Source organism: Manacus vitellinus, unplaced genomic scaffold, assembly GCF_001715985.3.
Source record: "Manacus vitellinus isolate BGI_N305 unplaced genomic scaffold, ASM171598v3 scaffold_71_pilon, whole genome shotgun sequence".
In the NCBI taxonomy this organism is placed as follows: Eukaryota; Metazoa; Chordata; class Aves; order Passeriformes; family Pipridae; genus Manacus; species Manacus vitellinus.
Genome location: NW_021940761.1, coordinates 1,940,619 through 1,957,160, shown reverse-complemented (window position 1 = coordinate 1,957,160; position 16,542 = coordinate 1,940,619). Strand labels below are relative to the sequence as shown.

Genomic DNA, 16,542 nt, shown 5'->3' with positions numbered 1-16,542 from the left:
AAATAACAAACTACTGATTTTGTCCCTAGCAACCTTTTTTTCCAGGCCTTCGGTTCCTCTTCAGTTCACTGGCCATGCTCACCATCTTGCAGAACCTATTTATAAGCTTTAAATATTATATATATAAATAAATTCACAGACTTTAAAATAATTTCTACCTTTTTTCAAGAACAATGGCTTATTTGGCCTTTGCCCACTGGGATATCCTAAAATTGAGACACTCCCATCTCAGAGGGGATCCCCAGCAGCACACTGGTGTGCTTTCATCCCAGGTTTGGAAGCTAATTTTCGATGAGTGAGAGCTGGATGTTATTCCTAGAGTATTTCCTTGGCTGCAAGACATGGAGCTAGGAGTTTGGAAAACAGAGAATCCCTAGGTTTGGGTTGGAAGGGACTCAAAACTCATCCAGTCCCATTCCCTGCCATGGGCAGGGACACTTTCCACTAGCCCAGGTTACCCCAAGCCCCGTCCAACCTGGCCTTGGACACTCCCAGGGATGGAGAAGCCCCAGCTTCTCTGCCCAACCTGTGCCAGGGCCTTACCACCCTCCCAGGGAAGAATTTATTCCTAATATCTCATCTAACCCTGCCCTCTGGCAGTTTGAAGCCATTCCCCCCTTGTCCTGTCATTCCATGCCCTCTCCACCTTTCTTGCAAGCTCCCTTCAGGTACTGGAAGGCTGCAGTTAGGTCACCCTGGAGCCTTCTCTTTTCCAGGCTGAACAATCCCAATTCTCTTGGCCTTTCCTCCCTCTGATCATCTCTGTGGCCTCTTCTGGACTCGCTCCAACAGGTTCATGTCCTTCCTGTGCTGGGGGACCCCAGAGCTGGACGCAGTACTCCCCATTTTGTCCCACCCCCACCCCAACAGAGCCTTCCCAAAAGCTTTTCATCCCCCATGGCCAAAAGCTGCCCCTTCCCTGGGAGCACAAGGCAGCACCCACCACTCTCCCACATCTCCCCCATGTCTCTTGCTCCCTAGGTGGGAAAAATCCTCAACCTCTTGCCCTCGTTCCCCCTATTCCTGCCCTTTCCAGCCCCACTGTCCTGGAGAGTACAGCGATGGGCATGTCCTCAGTCCTCTGCCCAGGTTATACCTTTACAATACCCGATTTTGGTGGAGCAGTAGGATGAGGTCACCCCAGCCGGCCGCACTTTTATTTCGGTGCAGTCGCTATAGCAGCTGAGGGCGAAACAAAACATATAGTTCACCAAAGCAAAGTTTCCTGGCTCCTGGTGTTCATTTTTCTTTCTGAGCTGGCTTTGGAAGGCAGCGGAACGGCAGCTAATGGAAACTCCAACGTCTTTCTCTCTCCCCTGTCTGCTCCTCTGTCTCCTCAGCAGTCGAGATAAAGGTTAGCCATCTGGTTCGGATCTGCCCCGTTCAGCCGAGGAAGAGCCGCGCTCCTGCCATCCCATAAATCATCCCACAGCTGGAGCACAGTCCCGGCCATTCCCGCGGCTGTCTGTCCCGCCACGTCCGATTCAGCCACGGGCTTTGCTTTTGGGAAGGCTGTGCTTCCAGCAAGCTCCCTCTTGCCATTTTGTGAGTGATCCACAGCTGCTGGGCAAGGGCTGAGAAATTATCACGGATTTAAAATGATCCCAGGATTTAAAGCCACCCAGGATACTGGGCTTGGGTCGGCTCAGATGGCAGGCATGGTGCTTGCTCGTGCAGCCAGATGCTGCTCCCAGGGGGAAACCACTCTGCCCTGAAGAGCTTATGAGGCTATAAAACACAAGCAGAAAGCAAATGAGCACCTAGAAAATCTAGGATCTTTCAAATCCCTTTCTCCCAGCTTATTGTTACTCAGAAGTTTAATGATTTTAGGGTTGGGAGATGTAGCACTTCCATTTCACAAGCAGAAGGAAGGGCCAAGGGTAGGGTGGTGGCCACACAGAAGACCCCTGGCCAAGAAAATGCCCATATTTCTGCCCCAGTTATGTGAAGATCCTTTTCTCCAGGCTCAACTGCTTTATCTGCATCTATGCTGAAGCACTTGGATACAGTCCTAATTTCCAGGAACACCCAGCGTGGAAGACATCCTTTTCCTTCAACTCTTGACCTTGCAACGTCAACACTTGCCATGTAGGGCATTGCTGGAAAACCCTCTTTAACTGGAAGGATACAGGATAGGCAGGTACATGTGTACATCTATGGACTGTTAGACTGGCTTCCTTTACTGATGTAATAAATTTAATACTGGCTAATAAAATGTGTCAAAGCCACTTTGCCTCTCCTTGCGAAGGTCTCCCAAGAAGGCCAGGATTAAATGCAAAGCTACAGCATTAAGGGCACCAAACCAAGCATTAAATGCTGATGATGTCTTAAATTTAAGGGTCTACTTTCAACTCCCTCTAGGGAGGAGGTGTGGGTGCAGGAGGGGATGTAGGATTTTGTGGCTTCTTCTGGGCAACCTTACTGTGAAATACTCCATGATGAGGGTCACTAGTAAAAGAAGGGCTGCTGGCTCTGCTGATTGTAATTCACCCATCTCCCTTCAGTACCTGAAGGGACCCCACAAAAAAGATGGAGACTATTTACAAGACCTTGAAGGGACAGGACATGGGGTGATGGCTTCAAACTGACAGAGAGTAGGTTTAGATTGGGTGTTAGGAAAAAATCCTTCCCTGTGAGGGTGGGGAGACCCTGGCACAGGTTGCCCAGAGAAGCTGTGGCTGCTCCATCTCTGGAAGTGTCCAAGGCCAGGTTGGATGGGGCTTGGAGCAACCTGGGCTGGTGGAAGGGGGTGGAATGAGTTAATTTTAAAGGTTCCTTCCAACCCAGGCCATTTTATGATTCTATGACTGGGACAGAATTAACACAGATTTGAAGACAAAGTATTAAATTCAAGGCTCACTTGGACTTTATGCAGGTCTCCAAGTCAGGGTCAGCTCAACCTCCATCAGCCTTGCGAAGGTTTCCCTGACCCGTTCCTGTAAAACTCCGGGGATTTAGAGCAATTCCAGAGAAGCTCTTTTATTCCTCAACCTGCCCTCAGCTCGCAGGGAAATTCGAGGCTGGAGTCTGACTTTTGTGTCTTTGCTGTCCCACCCCTGGGCAGGGGTGAAGCAACGCCACTTTTGATGCAGGAAGTTTAGACAGGATGTCTCCATAAGAAATCCTGCTTAGAGGGGATTCTAAGGCCACCCCAAAAGCAGCAGGGCGTGGATCTCGGGGCTCCCCATGAGCAGCCGGGAGCAGAGCGCGCTGAGCTATTTTTACTCCCGGTCTGGTCCCGCAGCCACGCTGGCAGATGCGCTCCCAGCTGCAGATGACTTCCATGTGTAGCCCCTCGTGGCCGCTGGCCGGGGGCCCGGGGCGTAACGTGCTTCCTTAAAAGGCTCGGGAGAGGCGATGCAACGCCCCAGGCATGGGAGGGAATGAGGGGCCCCCTTCCCAAGCCTCCTCCTCCTTCCCCCGCCCGGCAAGTTGTGAAAGCCCGGGCTGCGCCTTCGCATCCCGGAGGTCTGCACGGTTCATTGAAAGCAGCTTTCCCGGGAAACGGAGGCGGCACAGGCACTGGGAAACCTCTCCCGTGCTGCAGAGGAGTGGGAGGACGAAGGGAAGGATCACTTTAACCTCAGTGCAGCTTTTATCCCCCGTGAGAGCAGAAAAGGGGGTTTGGGGCACGGCTCCATTCACGGTGAGGGGCAGGGCGGACCGCGGTGTCCTCGGGAGCAGCCGCAGCCGGGAGCAGCCGCTGCAAGACCCGGTTACAAGAATAAAAAAATAACATTCACCCATTCCCCTCTTTTTTAATGAAGCCCTTGTGATGTGCTCGGACAGGGTGCCAAATAAACAGTGCAGTTTCCCAAGTGCCGCTGCCATGGCTCGGCTCCTCCCCAGCCGAGCGCTGTCCTGCTGTGCCCTATCCCCACTCAAGTGGCTTAGTACTGACGGGAGGTTTTGGGATCTGGGCTGCTCTGCATGCCAAGAATGGGGTGCCTAAAACTGTACAGCCCCACGGGGACAAAGCCCAGAGCAGCCCTGCGAGCTCTCCTTGCCCCACCTATTGGATTGCAGATCCATAGGGACCTGCAGCCCCACTCAGCTGGACAAGTTCAGGTGAGGCTCTCGGAATCCTGTTGATCATGTGCAGCACTGAACAAGGAGCCTGAGGCATTGGACCAGCTAAATTCAGTCTTGTAAATGGTGCTATGGAGGGCAAATCATCCTGTTGGGGAGGAGGTGCTTCCAAAGGCATCGTATAAAATACACGTGGAATGTCTCTTGTCGTGGTCCTTGGAGACCCATCCGAAGTGCTTCAGAAAGTATCACCTCAAAATGTGGAGCGGGAGAGCATCAAGTTGCCTTCTCCTCGTGACAGTTCCACCCTGACCCATGGAGGAAAACACTGGATAAGACCTAAACTGTAAGGAGCTCTGGGTCTCCTTCCCAAAATTTAACCAATGCAACCCAGTTCTCCAGAAGTCAATGCCCTCTCCCTTGGGCCTGCCCTGCTTTTGGCGTTCAGTTGCCCTCTCCATGGCATGTGCCTGCAAGGCTCACTTCTTCCTTCCCTGCACCTGCAGCAGGAAATGGGAAATGTTATCCACCCCCATCTGCAGACCACAATGGGGGCTTGAGGAACATTGAGGAACATCAGCCCCAGAGCCCAGAGCTGCCCCGTGCCCTGGGGCAGTCATGTTCATCTGCTTCCTGCTTTTCAGGGGGGATTTTTGGAGAGGCAGGGAAATGTGCATTGCTTCTGTGAATTTTGGCTTCCTTGGCTGAACTCAGATAAGGACAGGAATAGCCAAAGGTCAAAATCATGGATGTGGACAGCAAAGGAGACAGATGAAAATACTTATGGGGTCATTGAGTCACAGAGGTTGAAGGGACATCCAAGTCCAACACCCTGCTCAAAGCCAGCTGAGGCCAAGTTGCTCCATGCCATGTCCAGCTGAGTTTAAATTCTTCCCGGATGGACATTTCACAACCAAGGCATCTCGGTTTCCATCTTTCTCCAAGCTGGAAAACTCCAGGTTACCAGCAGCATCTCAGTGATGCTCCCCTGAATATCCATACCACATCCATCTTGCCTTTAAGGGACAGGGGGATTTCCCAGCAAATAACTGCTTTCCAAACCCTGGAGAACTACTCCACTGATACCCACTGTGGCTTTAACAAAGACAAACCCATGAGTTTCTCAAAACCTCCATTAGACTTTATTTAAAAGTTCTTTGTATAGACTTCCTGACACGGAATTCACAATAAAAATAAAATCCCTCTCCCACCCACCGCTCCCCCCTCCCCAGATTGCTTTGCTTCGTATTTTATAAAACATACAACATCAGAAGAATGCCAGAGGCATCCTACACCACAATTTAAAAATTTGTTAACTGAGGCCTTGGTCCCAGCAGTGCATTTGCATTCGGAAACTTTGCTTCCTTTTCCTTGCTAGTTCGGTTGGCCACATGTGTAACAAATGTATACAAGAGATCTAGTTTGAGATCTAATCCAGCTGAAGGAGAAAAACAATAAAAGAAGAAGAGTGAAAATGGAACCACTTGTTTATCTGAATCAGCCACTCTCTTACACAAAGGCTTCTCCTGTAAAGGTACACTCAGTTATGAGAAGGTTCAAAGCAAGCAGGTAGCAAGTTGCAGTGAAATTATTATGATTCTTTTTTTTTTACTCATTTTTATGGTGCCTTAGTCAGGCAAACTGCCGAAATCAGGATAAAAAGGGTAATTTAGAGACACGTTGAGAGACAATAACAGTCTGCAATTAGGTAAATATTTGGCAATTTTGAAGCTATACAATATAACCCTGGCATGTGTAGCACTCAGTCCACAAACAGTTTAGCACCATATTGATAGGTCATGCAGCAAACCCCTTCCTTCAGGGTTTGCTTGGAAGTTAAAAGCATGAAATATTACAGTGCAAGGTCGTCTATACCCTTAGCTTCTATAGGGGCAAGGTGGCAATGGTGATGCTCCTGGCTGTCTCAGAGGTATGTGTTGGCCAGCCCCGGGCTCTATGTTTTTATCGTCGTCATCACACCAGAGTTGATGTTCCCTGAAAGGGGTTTGATGGAGAAAGAGGAAATAAATAAGGTTATTCCGTGCAGGATACTGGGGGAAGGTAACTGAGTTAATTGCCAGGGCTTGCTGAGGAGTCTGGCATTGTGAGCAACCCCACAACAGCCACGCAAGGGATTGAGAATGCCAGGGATTTGGCTGACCCCTTCTTACCAGAGATGCAAAAACTTTCACATTCTTTCTGCGTGTGAAATCTGTTCTCGTTGCCGCCGCAGCCGCCGTACCAGAACCGGGCGCAGCTCCTGGTGTTGGGGTCGTGGTACCACATCAGCACAAAGTCCCTGCAGGTCCCCACATCCTTCTGCAGCCAGCAGATATCCACGGCTGCAGATAAAAGCAGGAGCAAGAGTGGTCAGCAATAGCACTCCTGGGTGAAGCGCAGCCTCTCCTGGCCGCGCTTGCACGGCAGAGAAATGCCTGTGAGCAGGGCTGGCATGCAAGCTCAGGCAAGGCAACCACGGCATTGACTTTGCAAGTCTCCTGTGACTAAATCCCATCTCTTTCCTTGCAAAGAGAAGGTCTTTCCCTGGAAGTCATCAGCCCTGATCCAAAGCCCTCATCCATGTTGCTGCCATGTATCCATGGAGTGATGATGAGATGAAGGAAGGGCACTGCACAGCAGCAGTCGCCTGCAAATCCCCTGGATCTGCAGGAAGTGATTGGCAGGTCTCAGATCTGGGAGAGGACTGGCTGGGCTGCAAGGGAAAATGTATTGGCACCATCATTTTCCTGTTAAAATGCCTGCCTTCCTCTGAAAAGAGAAATCTTCCATGTGAAGATGCTCCTGGATCTACCACACGCTGCCCACATTTTCCCTGCATCCCTTGTTGGGTGAGCGGGAAACAAAATAACAAAGCACTTGGATGTGTTCAAATGAAATTTCCAAATAACTTTTAAAAAATAAAATGAAATCTGATATTAGCCATTAATTTACCATGTCACAAACCTCCCTTGCACACAGGGGTGCAGCAGGAGCTCGTGCCACCTCTACTCAGCAGGGCATACCCATCCTGGATGAGGGGGAGTCACAATAGACAAAGTGTGAGTTCCTCTTGCTAGAGGGGTGTTTGCAACCAGGACCCTTTTTTAAGAAAAAAAAAGCCTTTACCTTCTTTCCTTTCCCCCCCCCCCAAAAAAGCAGAGTTAACTCAACCTGTCCCAAGCAGTAAGGAAAAGCATTTTGCAAGGATCTGAAAGATCTTACCTGGTCTCTGCTACACAAAAGAATATAGGAAAGACTATATCGATAGAGGGTGAATATATACATAGATGCATTTGCCAGCAAGTTTCTTTAGTGCCTGCTGAACGCAAAGGTGTACAAAACCCCTCTAACATTTTAGTAGGAAGAAGGGCACAGAGGATTATCCCTGAAATCCCAGCTGGAAAGTAGGTCAGGCAGTGGACCCTGGGCAGCAGGTTCACTTTAAAGGAAATTGCAGTTGGTGCTGGCAGCTGCTCAGAGCTCAGGAATGCTGCAGCGAGGCTGGGATGCTCCTGGGATGGACAGGAAATGTCCAGAATGTCACAGACCTTGCACCCCCCCCATCCTCAGGTATGACCTTCCAGTTCAGCTTTGCTTTTGGGCTCCTACAGCCAAAAGCCTCCCCATGCCTTTGGCAGGCTCTTGGCCTTTTTTATATTCAGATTTCTTTTTCCCTAAGCTCATCTCCCTTCTTCCATACATTCCAAAACTCTGAAATCCAGCAGATGTGAACACAGAAATTACTCTACCCCAAACCCTGCACAGGAATCAAATCCAACCAGTAACCAAAACATTCAGAAAGTATAATACAGTTTTTCTCTGTAGAATGGGGTCCAGGCAACCGAATTTCCCCTCCCCTCTTTATCCCTTTGGAAGGTGGAATCAGCCTTCAGAATCAGCAGATGCACAGGGAGATTCAACCACCACTTTAGAGGCAGAACTAGTTTCAGGAAAGCTGTGGAAAATTCACTTAAGTTTTAATCTTCAGTTTGTCTGCAGTCATATTCCCATGAGTGGCTTGTGCCACTCTCCAGTTTCACATCACCATGAGTCTGGCTCAACCCCTGGAGGGCATTTTAACTGAAACCTACCAAAAACCCCAAGCCCAAAACACAGTGAACCCCAGAATGGTTTAGGTTGCAAACTTAAAGCTCATCCAATCCCACCCCCTGCCATGGGCAGGGACATCTCCCACTAGCCCAGGTTGCTCCAAGCCCCTTCCAGCCTGGCCTTGGACACTTCCAGGGATCCAGGGGTAGCCACAGCTGCTCTGGGCAACCTGTGCCAGGGCCTCACCACCCTCACAGGAATTTATTTCTTCTATATATCTAACCTAAATTTCTCCTCTTTCAGTTTGAAATGAAAGAAAAAGCTTCTCCAAAAATTTCAAATAATTGATGGAGAGCAAGAACTAAGGAGTTAAAATGTGTTTTAAGCTGTGGCTGGCTTTGGTAAGTTCAAAAGATGGGGAGAGCCATGGCAAGCCAGGGTTTTAATTCACCCCATGGAGTAAATGTGCCTGGGCTCCTCAGTGGCACATGGTAAAAAATTAAAATAATAATAAATGAATCATAGAACCATTCAGGTTGGAAAAGCCCTTGAGTCCAACCATTCCCCAGCACTGCCAAGTCCACCACTACACCACCAAGTGCCACATCTACACATTAAATAGATATATATGTATATAAAGTCAATAAATAAAGGTTATCACAGCTTTTAAAAGGTTTCAAATGGAAGGTGGGTCTGTGCATATTTTTGTACCCCAAGAATCCTAAGGTTTGAGAAAGAACTCATTTCTCAGTGTTGTGCCTGGTATGGGCTGAACTGAGAGCCCAACCCAGTGCCCAGCATCTTAAAGCTGAGCTGCATGTGAATCCTGTGTCTCTTTTTCTGTGGTGGATTCAAGCTCTGGTTTTTCAGAAAAAGAGAAGAGGATAAAGTGGTGAGTGGAACGTGGCGGGCAGAGACACGAGCGTCCCTCCAGGGCCCCTCAGCTGCTTTTCTTGACTATCTGCCTGGGGCAGAACGGTGCCAAGTTGATGAAATACCATTTTAGCCTCAACAACAGTTGCTGGAAACACCATCAAGGCATGTGACGATGATCAGAAGGGGCTGGCCCATGGGCTGGGGCTGGTAAAAACAGGGCCCTCTGGAGAAAACCACACCAGTGGGGTTTCCCTGCTCTGCGAGGGTGCAGTCCTGCTCTAGGTTGAAGATATGGGTTTCTGCTGCACAGGCTGTATGCTGCTTCCTCTGGCTGAAAACTCCTCAAACTGCAGCTAAGGGATTCATGATGCCCACTTGAATCCCCAAAGCGCCTTCAAATCTCCTTTTTCCACCCCAGACATCTCCATGGCTGGTGATGGCCTCTTCCTTACTTGCCTGCACATTTCTTTAGGGGCAACCACAACTGGACTCGGGCTGCCAGTGACAAAAATTACCAAGCCTAAAATTACCAACCTCCTTTTAAGGAGACTAAAATAAACCTAAGAAAATCAAAAAGGTGGGAGAGGTCCTTAATTTGCCATGACCCCTCAAGGACTAATGCCCTGCCATTAGGTACCGGAGCTGTCTTCACTTCTTGGTTTTCCTCCCATCTCTGCAGAGGGCCCTGAAACACCACTGGGAGGGGGAGGTTGCTATGATAAGGAGGCTTTGCTGGGATCAGGTTCCCATCCCAACCTTGCTCAACCACCACAGTGGTGACTGGAAGTCTCTACTCCCTTCCCAGGTCTTGAAGAGGTTTGCAAACACAACCCCTTAACCTTAGAAGCTCCTTGAGGAGAGGAGGTCATTGCCATTTTCCCGCGTGCTCCTCCCTCAATCTTGATTTTTATCTTTTGGTGCAAAATGAAAACATCTGCCTGCAAGGCCTGAATCTCTTGGAGTCACTTCCCATCAAGTGTTCTGGTTACTGGCAGCGAAATGTTTGTAACTCTCTGCATCTCAGCAGAGTGGTGGCATTGGTTGGTCACGCAATGAAAACAGAAACTGGTTTGGGCCCGTTCCAAGCTCCAGTTCACCAACCCCACGTTTTGCACGAAATCTACCGAGCGGTTTTGCCACAGAGCCGTGATTTGCAGTCAGGCTGTGCAAACAAAGCACGTCTTGCTGTGACAACACACATGCAAAGGTGACTTGCTCATGCAAAGCGGATGGTTGGGCGTGGTCTTGTCAAGGAGCAAGTGAAAACTAAGTCTGTATTATTGCTGGTAGCCCAGACAGGCTAGGACATGCTGTGAAATGGTCAAGGTGAGAGAATGGATTTGCTTGGTTTGTGATTATTAATGGTGTTTTTGGGTGTTACCTGGCAATAATCTGTTCTCATGCTGCTGCATGGCTTTCTCAGCTGCTGCTGGAGGAAAAAGAGCATGGGTTAGGATTTAAACGATGTTTTCTCTCCAATCCAAATATCATTTGACAACAGGATAAAACACAGAAGGATTAATGCCCATGTGGTACTTACATGGCTTTAAGCATTTGCTAATGCACTCAGCTTCGGCCTCAAATCTATTGGCATTACCTCCGCAGCCACCATACCAACCCTGGCTGCAGAACTTGTGTTTGTAGTCAAAGAACCACACAATCTGATAGTCCTTGCACTGCATGCCCATGTCAAAGTCCAGCAAGCAAGGGTCTGGCCAATCTGCATGTCAAAAGGTGCAAAGGTTAAGTGACTCTGAAAGGGTTACAAGCTGAAAAAGCAAAGAGATTGAAAAGAAAAAAAAGGAAAACAAAGCCCAGTACAAGACTGGTGGCATTTCCTTCACATGTGATTTCTCTTGCTGGATGCAAACCTTCCTCAGCCTCCAGCTTACCTCTCCTCGCTCTTGATTTTGTCATGCATCCAAACTCCAAATTGGAGCAGTGTGGTGGGAGCCCCTTACTCCCTGCTGGTGCACTCAGGATTGAGCCCTCACACAACTCCCCCCCATCTATTCTCAAAGCTATTTGTCTTGGCTGTAACTTTGAATCTTTAAGTGTGTTTATCTCTGAAAGCAAGCTGCACCTGGCAGACTTGAAGGCTTGGTGCAGATTTAAACATGTGGTGCTTTCCTGGCCCCAAAATAGATAATTTAGGTCCATATCCCAGAGTTTTTATTAGCAATGCTAGTCCATCCATGCTATTTTACCAATATAAGGAGGGCAGAATTTGGGGCTTCCTCCAAGGTCTGTCAGAAGATTTGCATGTGGGTCTCTCCTGTTGCACAGACACTCGGCTAAACCCTTCCCAAATTCCCTGCCCTCTTTAAGGTCTTCGGCCTGGTGAAAACCTTCATATTAACATCCTTGGGGAACATTTCCCCCAAATGGTCAGCTACATAAATCCTCCGGCAGTGGTGTTTGCTGCAAGTGGGTCATCAAGAGGAGCTGAGAATGAGAGGTTTGTGTGGAAGCACAGGGCGAGCACATCCATCTTGCTTTGAGAAGGAAAAGCCTACAAACCTTATTTCCAAAGGGCTGGCACACAACAGGTTAAATGAAGCCATGAGAGTGGGGACAAGGCTTCTGAGGGGATGTCAGTGCTAGGGAGAGGGACCAAAGGAGCGGGAACATATGGGAAGGGTGGGATGATGGGTCATGCAGGAAGGCAGAAATGAAATGGTCCCTGCCTGGCACAAGCCCTCAGCCCCTCCAGTGGTGCCACCAGCCAGGCGTGAGGTCCATGTCCGTCCCACTCAGCACGAGCAGCAGCCAGAGCTCAACAGCAGCTTCACAACCCTTGGCTGAGCACACTGAGCAGCAGCATCTCCGCAGGAAGAAAACGAGCCACAGCGCAAGCAAAATGTTTAAAGAAAAACATGGGATGCATTTTGGACAACAGTTCCATGGTTGGATGCGCTGCTTGATGAAGGTTGAGAGCCCTTCCAGGTCCTTGGAGGAAGAGTTGCAGCCTGGCATTGATGGTACAACTGAGTGTAACAGTGCTGATATAATGGGCTTGATGTCCACCAAAGCGATGAAATGACGATTAACAGCTACAGTGATTGTGGGTTATTAACACAGGTTAATGGGATCAACCACAGAGTGGGAGCTGACAGCTCACTCATTTAGCAGTTTACTACATACACCACCCATGGCAGAGCAGTAGGGGATGGGCAGATGGGTGAAACTGGAGGGAGGCTACCAGTTAGTCTAATTTATGCAAATGTGACTCCTGGTAATCTCTGGCTGTTGGGCATAGAATCATAGAACACTTTGGGTTGGAAGGGATCTTAAAGATCATCCAGTTCCACCCCCTGCCATGGGCAGGGACACTTTCCACTAGACCAGGCTGCTCCAAGCCCTGTCCAGTCTGGCCAAGCCCCTACTGGGAGCTGTGTGACAAAACAAGAGGCTGAGACCTGTTTTTTGCCCCACATGAGGAAGGGGGGAATGAGCAAGCATCAGGTGATGTTCTGTATCCACACCTTCATCTACACATGCCAGGGAGGCCATGGGACACAATTTGTCCCTGAAGAGTGGCCAGCACTTGGGTCGTGGCTCATCACCCATCCTTATTATAGGAACAGGACCTGGTTTGAGTTCCCCATGAAGACCACAGCAACTTCAGGGCGTTCTGGATCCCTCATGGGGCAGAGACCCCACTACAGGGCTCATACCCACATGGCCAAGGATGTCATCTAGGTCACGCTCTGTTGGCTCTGCAAAGCAAAGGACTCACAGATCCTCTGGTCCTGAGAGGATTTTGAGACACGATGGATTTAGGAGCAGGCAAGGAGAGGACTGGCTCTCAGTGGGGTCCTGCCAGAGCCCCCCAGCCCTGCACTCCCACCATACTCACCACTGTCAGGCCCTTCCAGTGGCTCGGTGTTGAGCATCATGTTGGCCAGAGACACCTTGGTCTGCGCCGAGGCCTCTGTGGAGAAGGAGCAGGGGGTCAGCCAAGAGGAAGGGCATCTGCAGCAGCGCCCTCAGCTCAGCCACAAACAAACTGCCTGGCCCCAGCTCCGGCGCAGGGGATGCACACGAGTTGCAGGAGTCAGGTCTGGGTCTGTTTACCCTACACGTACATTTCAGCAATGTTTATTAGAGGCAGCTGATGGGATGAGTCATCCACAACCGCCCAGCTGTGCCTGGAGGGCTTCCCTTCCCTCCCGGCCAGCGGCTCTGCTGCACAACCCAGCTCATCCTCAGGGGTCATCCCAAACAGTATCCTCAGGGCCCCACATGACCGCTGAGGAGGGTCCCCTCTCACCCCACAGCACTGACTGGGTGGGGGCTCAGGAGCTGCATGTGGCCTCTCTGTAGCCAGTTTGACTTTGCTCTTCTGGCTTTAGAGACAACAGAATAAAAATGGCATCCTCCAGGCGAGCAAATCCGTGATGGGTCCTCTCTTGTTCCCTCGAGGAACATTCCACGGCTTTCCTGGACCACACTCCTCCCATCACGCCTCCCTTTCCACTAGGAACTACACTGAGGATTGTCACAGGGGGAGAAAATCCTTGTGATGGGAAGAACACGGTTCATACTGCAATGTGCCCTGCATGGCTGCACCCCACTGCATCGTGACCCTTCCTGTGGCTCATCTTCCACAGGGCTGGAGTGTAGCAAGGGGCTGCAGCCACAGGAAGGGCTGGATTTGCTTTTCTTTAGTGGACAGCATGGGTGTGGGTAAGGGGACAATGCTATTCAGTATCCAGGTCACAGCTTGTGGGCTAATGTGGTGTCACCACTGCCTGCTCAATTTGTTCCGATTCAAGATTTATTCTATGGGAAATGCAGCTTCCCTAGGCATCAGGAGCTCCAACTCAGCACTTGCAAATGTTACTTCTCCACACTGATGTCTTTTCTCCACATTTTTGTGGGCATGTTTCTTGCTTGTGAAGGTAAGAGACTGGTCCAAACCCACCAAAGCCAAAGGAAAGGCTCTCCGTGGGCACTGAAACTGGATCTGAAGTGCCAGAAGCAGCCAGACACAGCACTGGCACAACCAGCACAAACTTCATACCACCAAGCCAAGTCACCTCTCTGCCAAACTGTATTAAAAAAAACTGACTGTATCTTAGCAGCAACTTTTGGCCATGCCAGAGGGCTCAGGTTGGTGAGGTTTACATGAGATCTGTACACATGGAGCTTAGATCCCCAAAGGACTAAACCCTCCATTTAATCTCTTCTTTGTGGTTTTTTTGGATAGTATGGGAAGTAGACAGGAGCATATGGAAATGGCAATTGGAGAAGCAGCTTTTCTTGCTTATTTTGCAATCAGGCTGGACTGAATTTACCAGTTTGACTCTTATTAATTGCAGCAGTGCTGGCTGGACCCTCACCAGGACCTTTTGCACCATTGTACAAACCCTCCAGCACGTACAAACAAACTCCACTCTGGGACTGCCTTTAATTATCCCACAGTCTGTGTCGATTCAAGCCCACTGAAGTTTAACTTGCATTTTTCAAAGAAACACATTTGCCCCATCTCATAACCTGCTGCTGGTCTAGAGGATTGCAGACATGCAGTAACACAACTGAGCATTGCCAGGGCTGGGGTTGTTGCTACCAACTGATTCCCTGTCCCTTACTTACTTTTATCCCCATTTTTTTGTGTCCATTCAATGGGAAAAAAAAAAAAAAAAGTGTTTTTAAGAGGTACTCACTGGTGCTGAATGTCCCTGTGTAGGTTACTTTGGGCTGGGATTTCTGGTAGGCGGTAACGACGGCGATGTATTTTTGTCCACTTCTGAGTCCTCGGATCACGTGCTCGGTGCCGGTCAGGTTTTGCTTCTGCACGAGGGAGTGGTCGTGAGCCAAGGTGACGGTGACGTCGAACACGCTGGCCTGGTGTGGCTCGGGGCTGGCCCAGCGCAGCCTGGCACTGCTCTCGGTGACATCCGTGATCTGGAGGTCGTGGGCCTTTGCTGCAAGGCAAAATCAGAACAAACAATGAATGAGGGAGGAAAGGTCTCGGGGAAAAAGTGCCTCAGTGCTGCAGGATCTTCTTCCTCGTCCACTGACAGCCAAGGCATGTGAAACCAAGGCTGGGACTTTGCTATCTCAGGTGCTCAACCCAGCACACTGCAGAGGGGCTTTGTTTTCCATAGCCTAGATGATTTATTTATTTCTAATCATCTGTTGCAATCTAGCAAATCAAAGTTTGGTTTTTTTTTTTTTCTTTTTTACAAGATTTACACAGCCTGAAATTCCCAGCACTTCCCCAACAACTGTAAATGTGTCCAGTCAGATCCTTCTCTAGGGTGCAATGGATTCACAGCTGCTGAAGACCTTCAAGCCAAGCCTGCCTAGGCTTGAACTTGGAATCACAGAATGGTTTGGGTTGGAAGGGACCTTGAAGGCCATCTCATTCCAACCCCCCTTCTGGAGAGGGACATCTTCCGCTCTGTCAGGTCGCTCCAAGACTCATGCAACACTTCCAGGGATGATAAGCTTAACACAACCTTAGACAGATCAAAGAAGCTATTAGGGAAAGGTTTTCCTGCTCTGGTAGAATATTGAATGAGACTTTTATAAATGCTGCTGAAAAGTAGCAGCAGAGCAAGAAACACCCAGCAATATTTGTTCTCCTCAAGCTTATTGAAAGCATTAACCTTGCAAAAGCTGATTTCTTTTATATATTGCTTTTTATTCATTATTTATGCAGAGGCATGCCTTCAGTGACTGGATAAGCATCCCTGTGCTTTGACACATGTTCTTGTTACTTGCTCAGCTACTACAGATCTGCCTGTACCCCCCTTGCAAAAATACGTGGGAAGTCTCTTTTACATGAACTGTGCTCACATGAAAGAGTTTTAGAGTTCCCAAAGAGGTCTCCACGCTGATTCAGTGATGAAATAATTATTTGCATTAGCTGACAGAGTTCAAACAATGCCATTGTGTGAATCACCACAAATAGCGAAGCTTGGCCAAGGGGTAATGCTGCGAGGAAATCAGAGAAAGCAAAAGGGCCACACTAGAAGGAGAAGTTCCCTGTTGCTGGATGGATTGTCCCAGGTTTAGATGTTCTTCTCATGTTTTGCCTGTGGTCAGCCTGTCCCCCAATCATTTTTGCACAAAATTCTCAACACAAGTTGACGAGTCAACCCCCCAGTGCAGATCTCCAGATTTGCACCTAAAAACTTGTTTCTGCAAGCACAAAATCTGGCCTCTTACTGACATTTCCCCTAAGGGTGATCCTCCCAGGGAGGAAGAACAGCCACAGCCCCCGTGGCACAGCCGAGGGGGAGGCAGTGCTGGCGTGGGGAGAGCTGCTCACGTACCGCCCTGTCTCCTCCTGCTACCGGCCGTGGCGTTGGCGCTGGCGCGGGCGGCGGCCTTGGCGTGGGCGGCGGTGCTGGCTGCGCTCGGAGCGGTGGCGTTCGCTGGCAGCACGGCACTGGCCGTGCTCTGCTCGCTGGTTCTGCTCTGGGCCGTGGTGCTGGCAGTGGTGGTTCTGGCACGGGAGCTCGCCGCTGGCTTGATGGTCGCGCTGAGCGTGGTGCTGGCACTGAGGGTCCGGCTCAGGGTCGCGTTGGGTGCCACGTACCTGCCGAAGCAAAAGCAGCTGAGATGGCTCTTCTT

The 16,542-nt window shown here is 49.6% G+C and overlaps 1 protein-coding gene across 2 annotated transcripts in view; it reads right to left on the bottom strand.

The window, feature by feature from the left end:
* Nucleotides 1-5,629: 5,629 nt before the first annotated feature.
* COL6A3 (collagen type VI alpha 3 chain) overlaps nt 5,630-16,542 on the bottom strand; it is a 52,380-nt gene continuing 41,467 nt past the window's right edge. For both annotated transcript variants that reach the window (XM_018084472.3, XM_018084475.3), the window contains 7 exons: nt 16,242-16,507; nt 14,625-14,885; nt 12,815-12,889; nt 10,496-10,675; nt 10,337-10,384; nt 6,201-6,371; nt 5,630-6,024 (listed from right to left, as the gene is read on the bottom strand). In XM_018084472.3, coding sequence (XP_017939961.2) covers nt 5,984-6,024; nt 6,201-6,371; nt 10,337-10,384; nt 10,496-10,675; nt 12,815-12,889; nt 14,625-14,885; nt 16,242-16,507 — 1,042 coding nt within the window. In that variant the 3' untranslated portion in view covers nt 5,630-5,983. The remainder of the gene's footprint in view (nt 6,025-6,200; nt 6,372-10,336; nt 10,385-10,495; nt 10,676-12,814; nt 12,890-14,624; nt 14,886-16,241; nt 16,508-16,542) is intronic.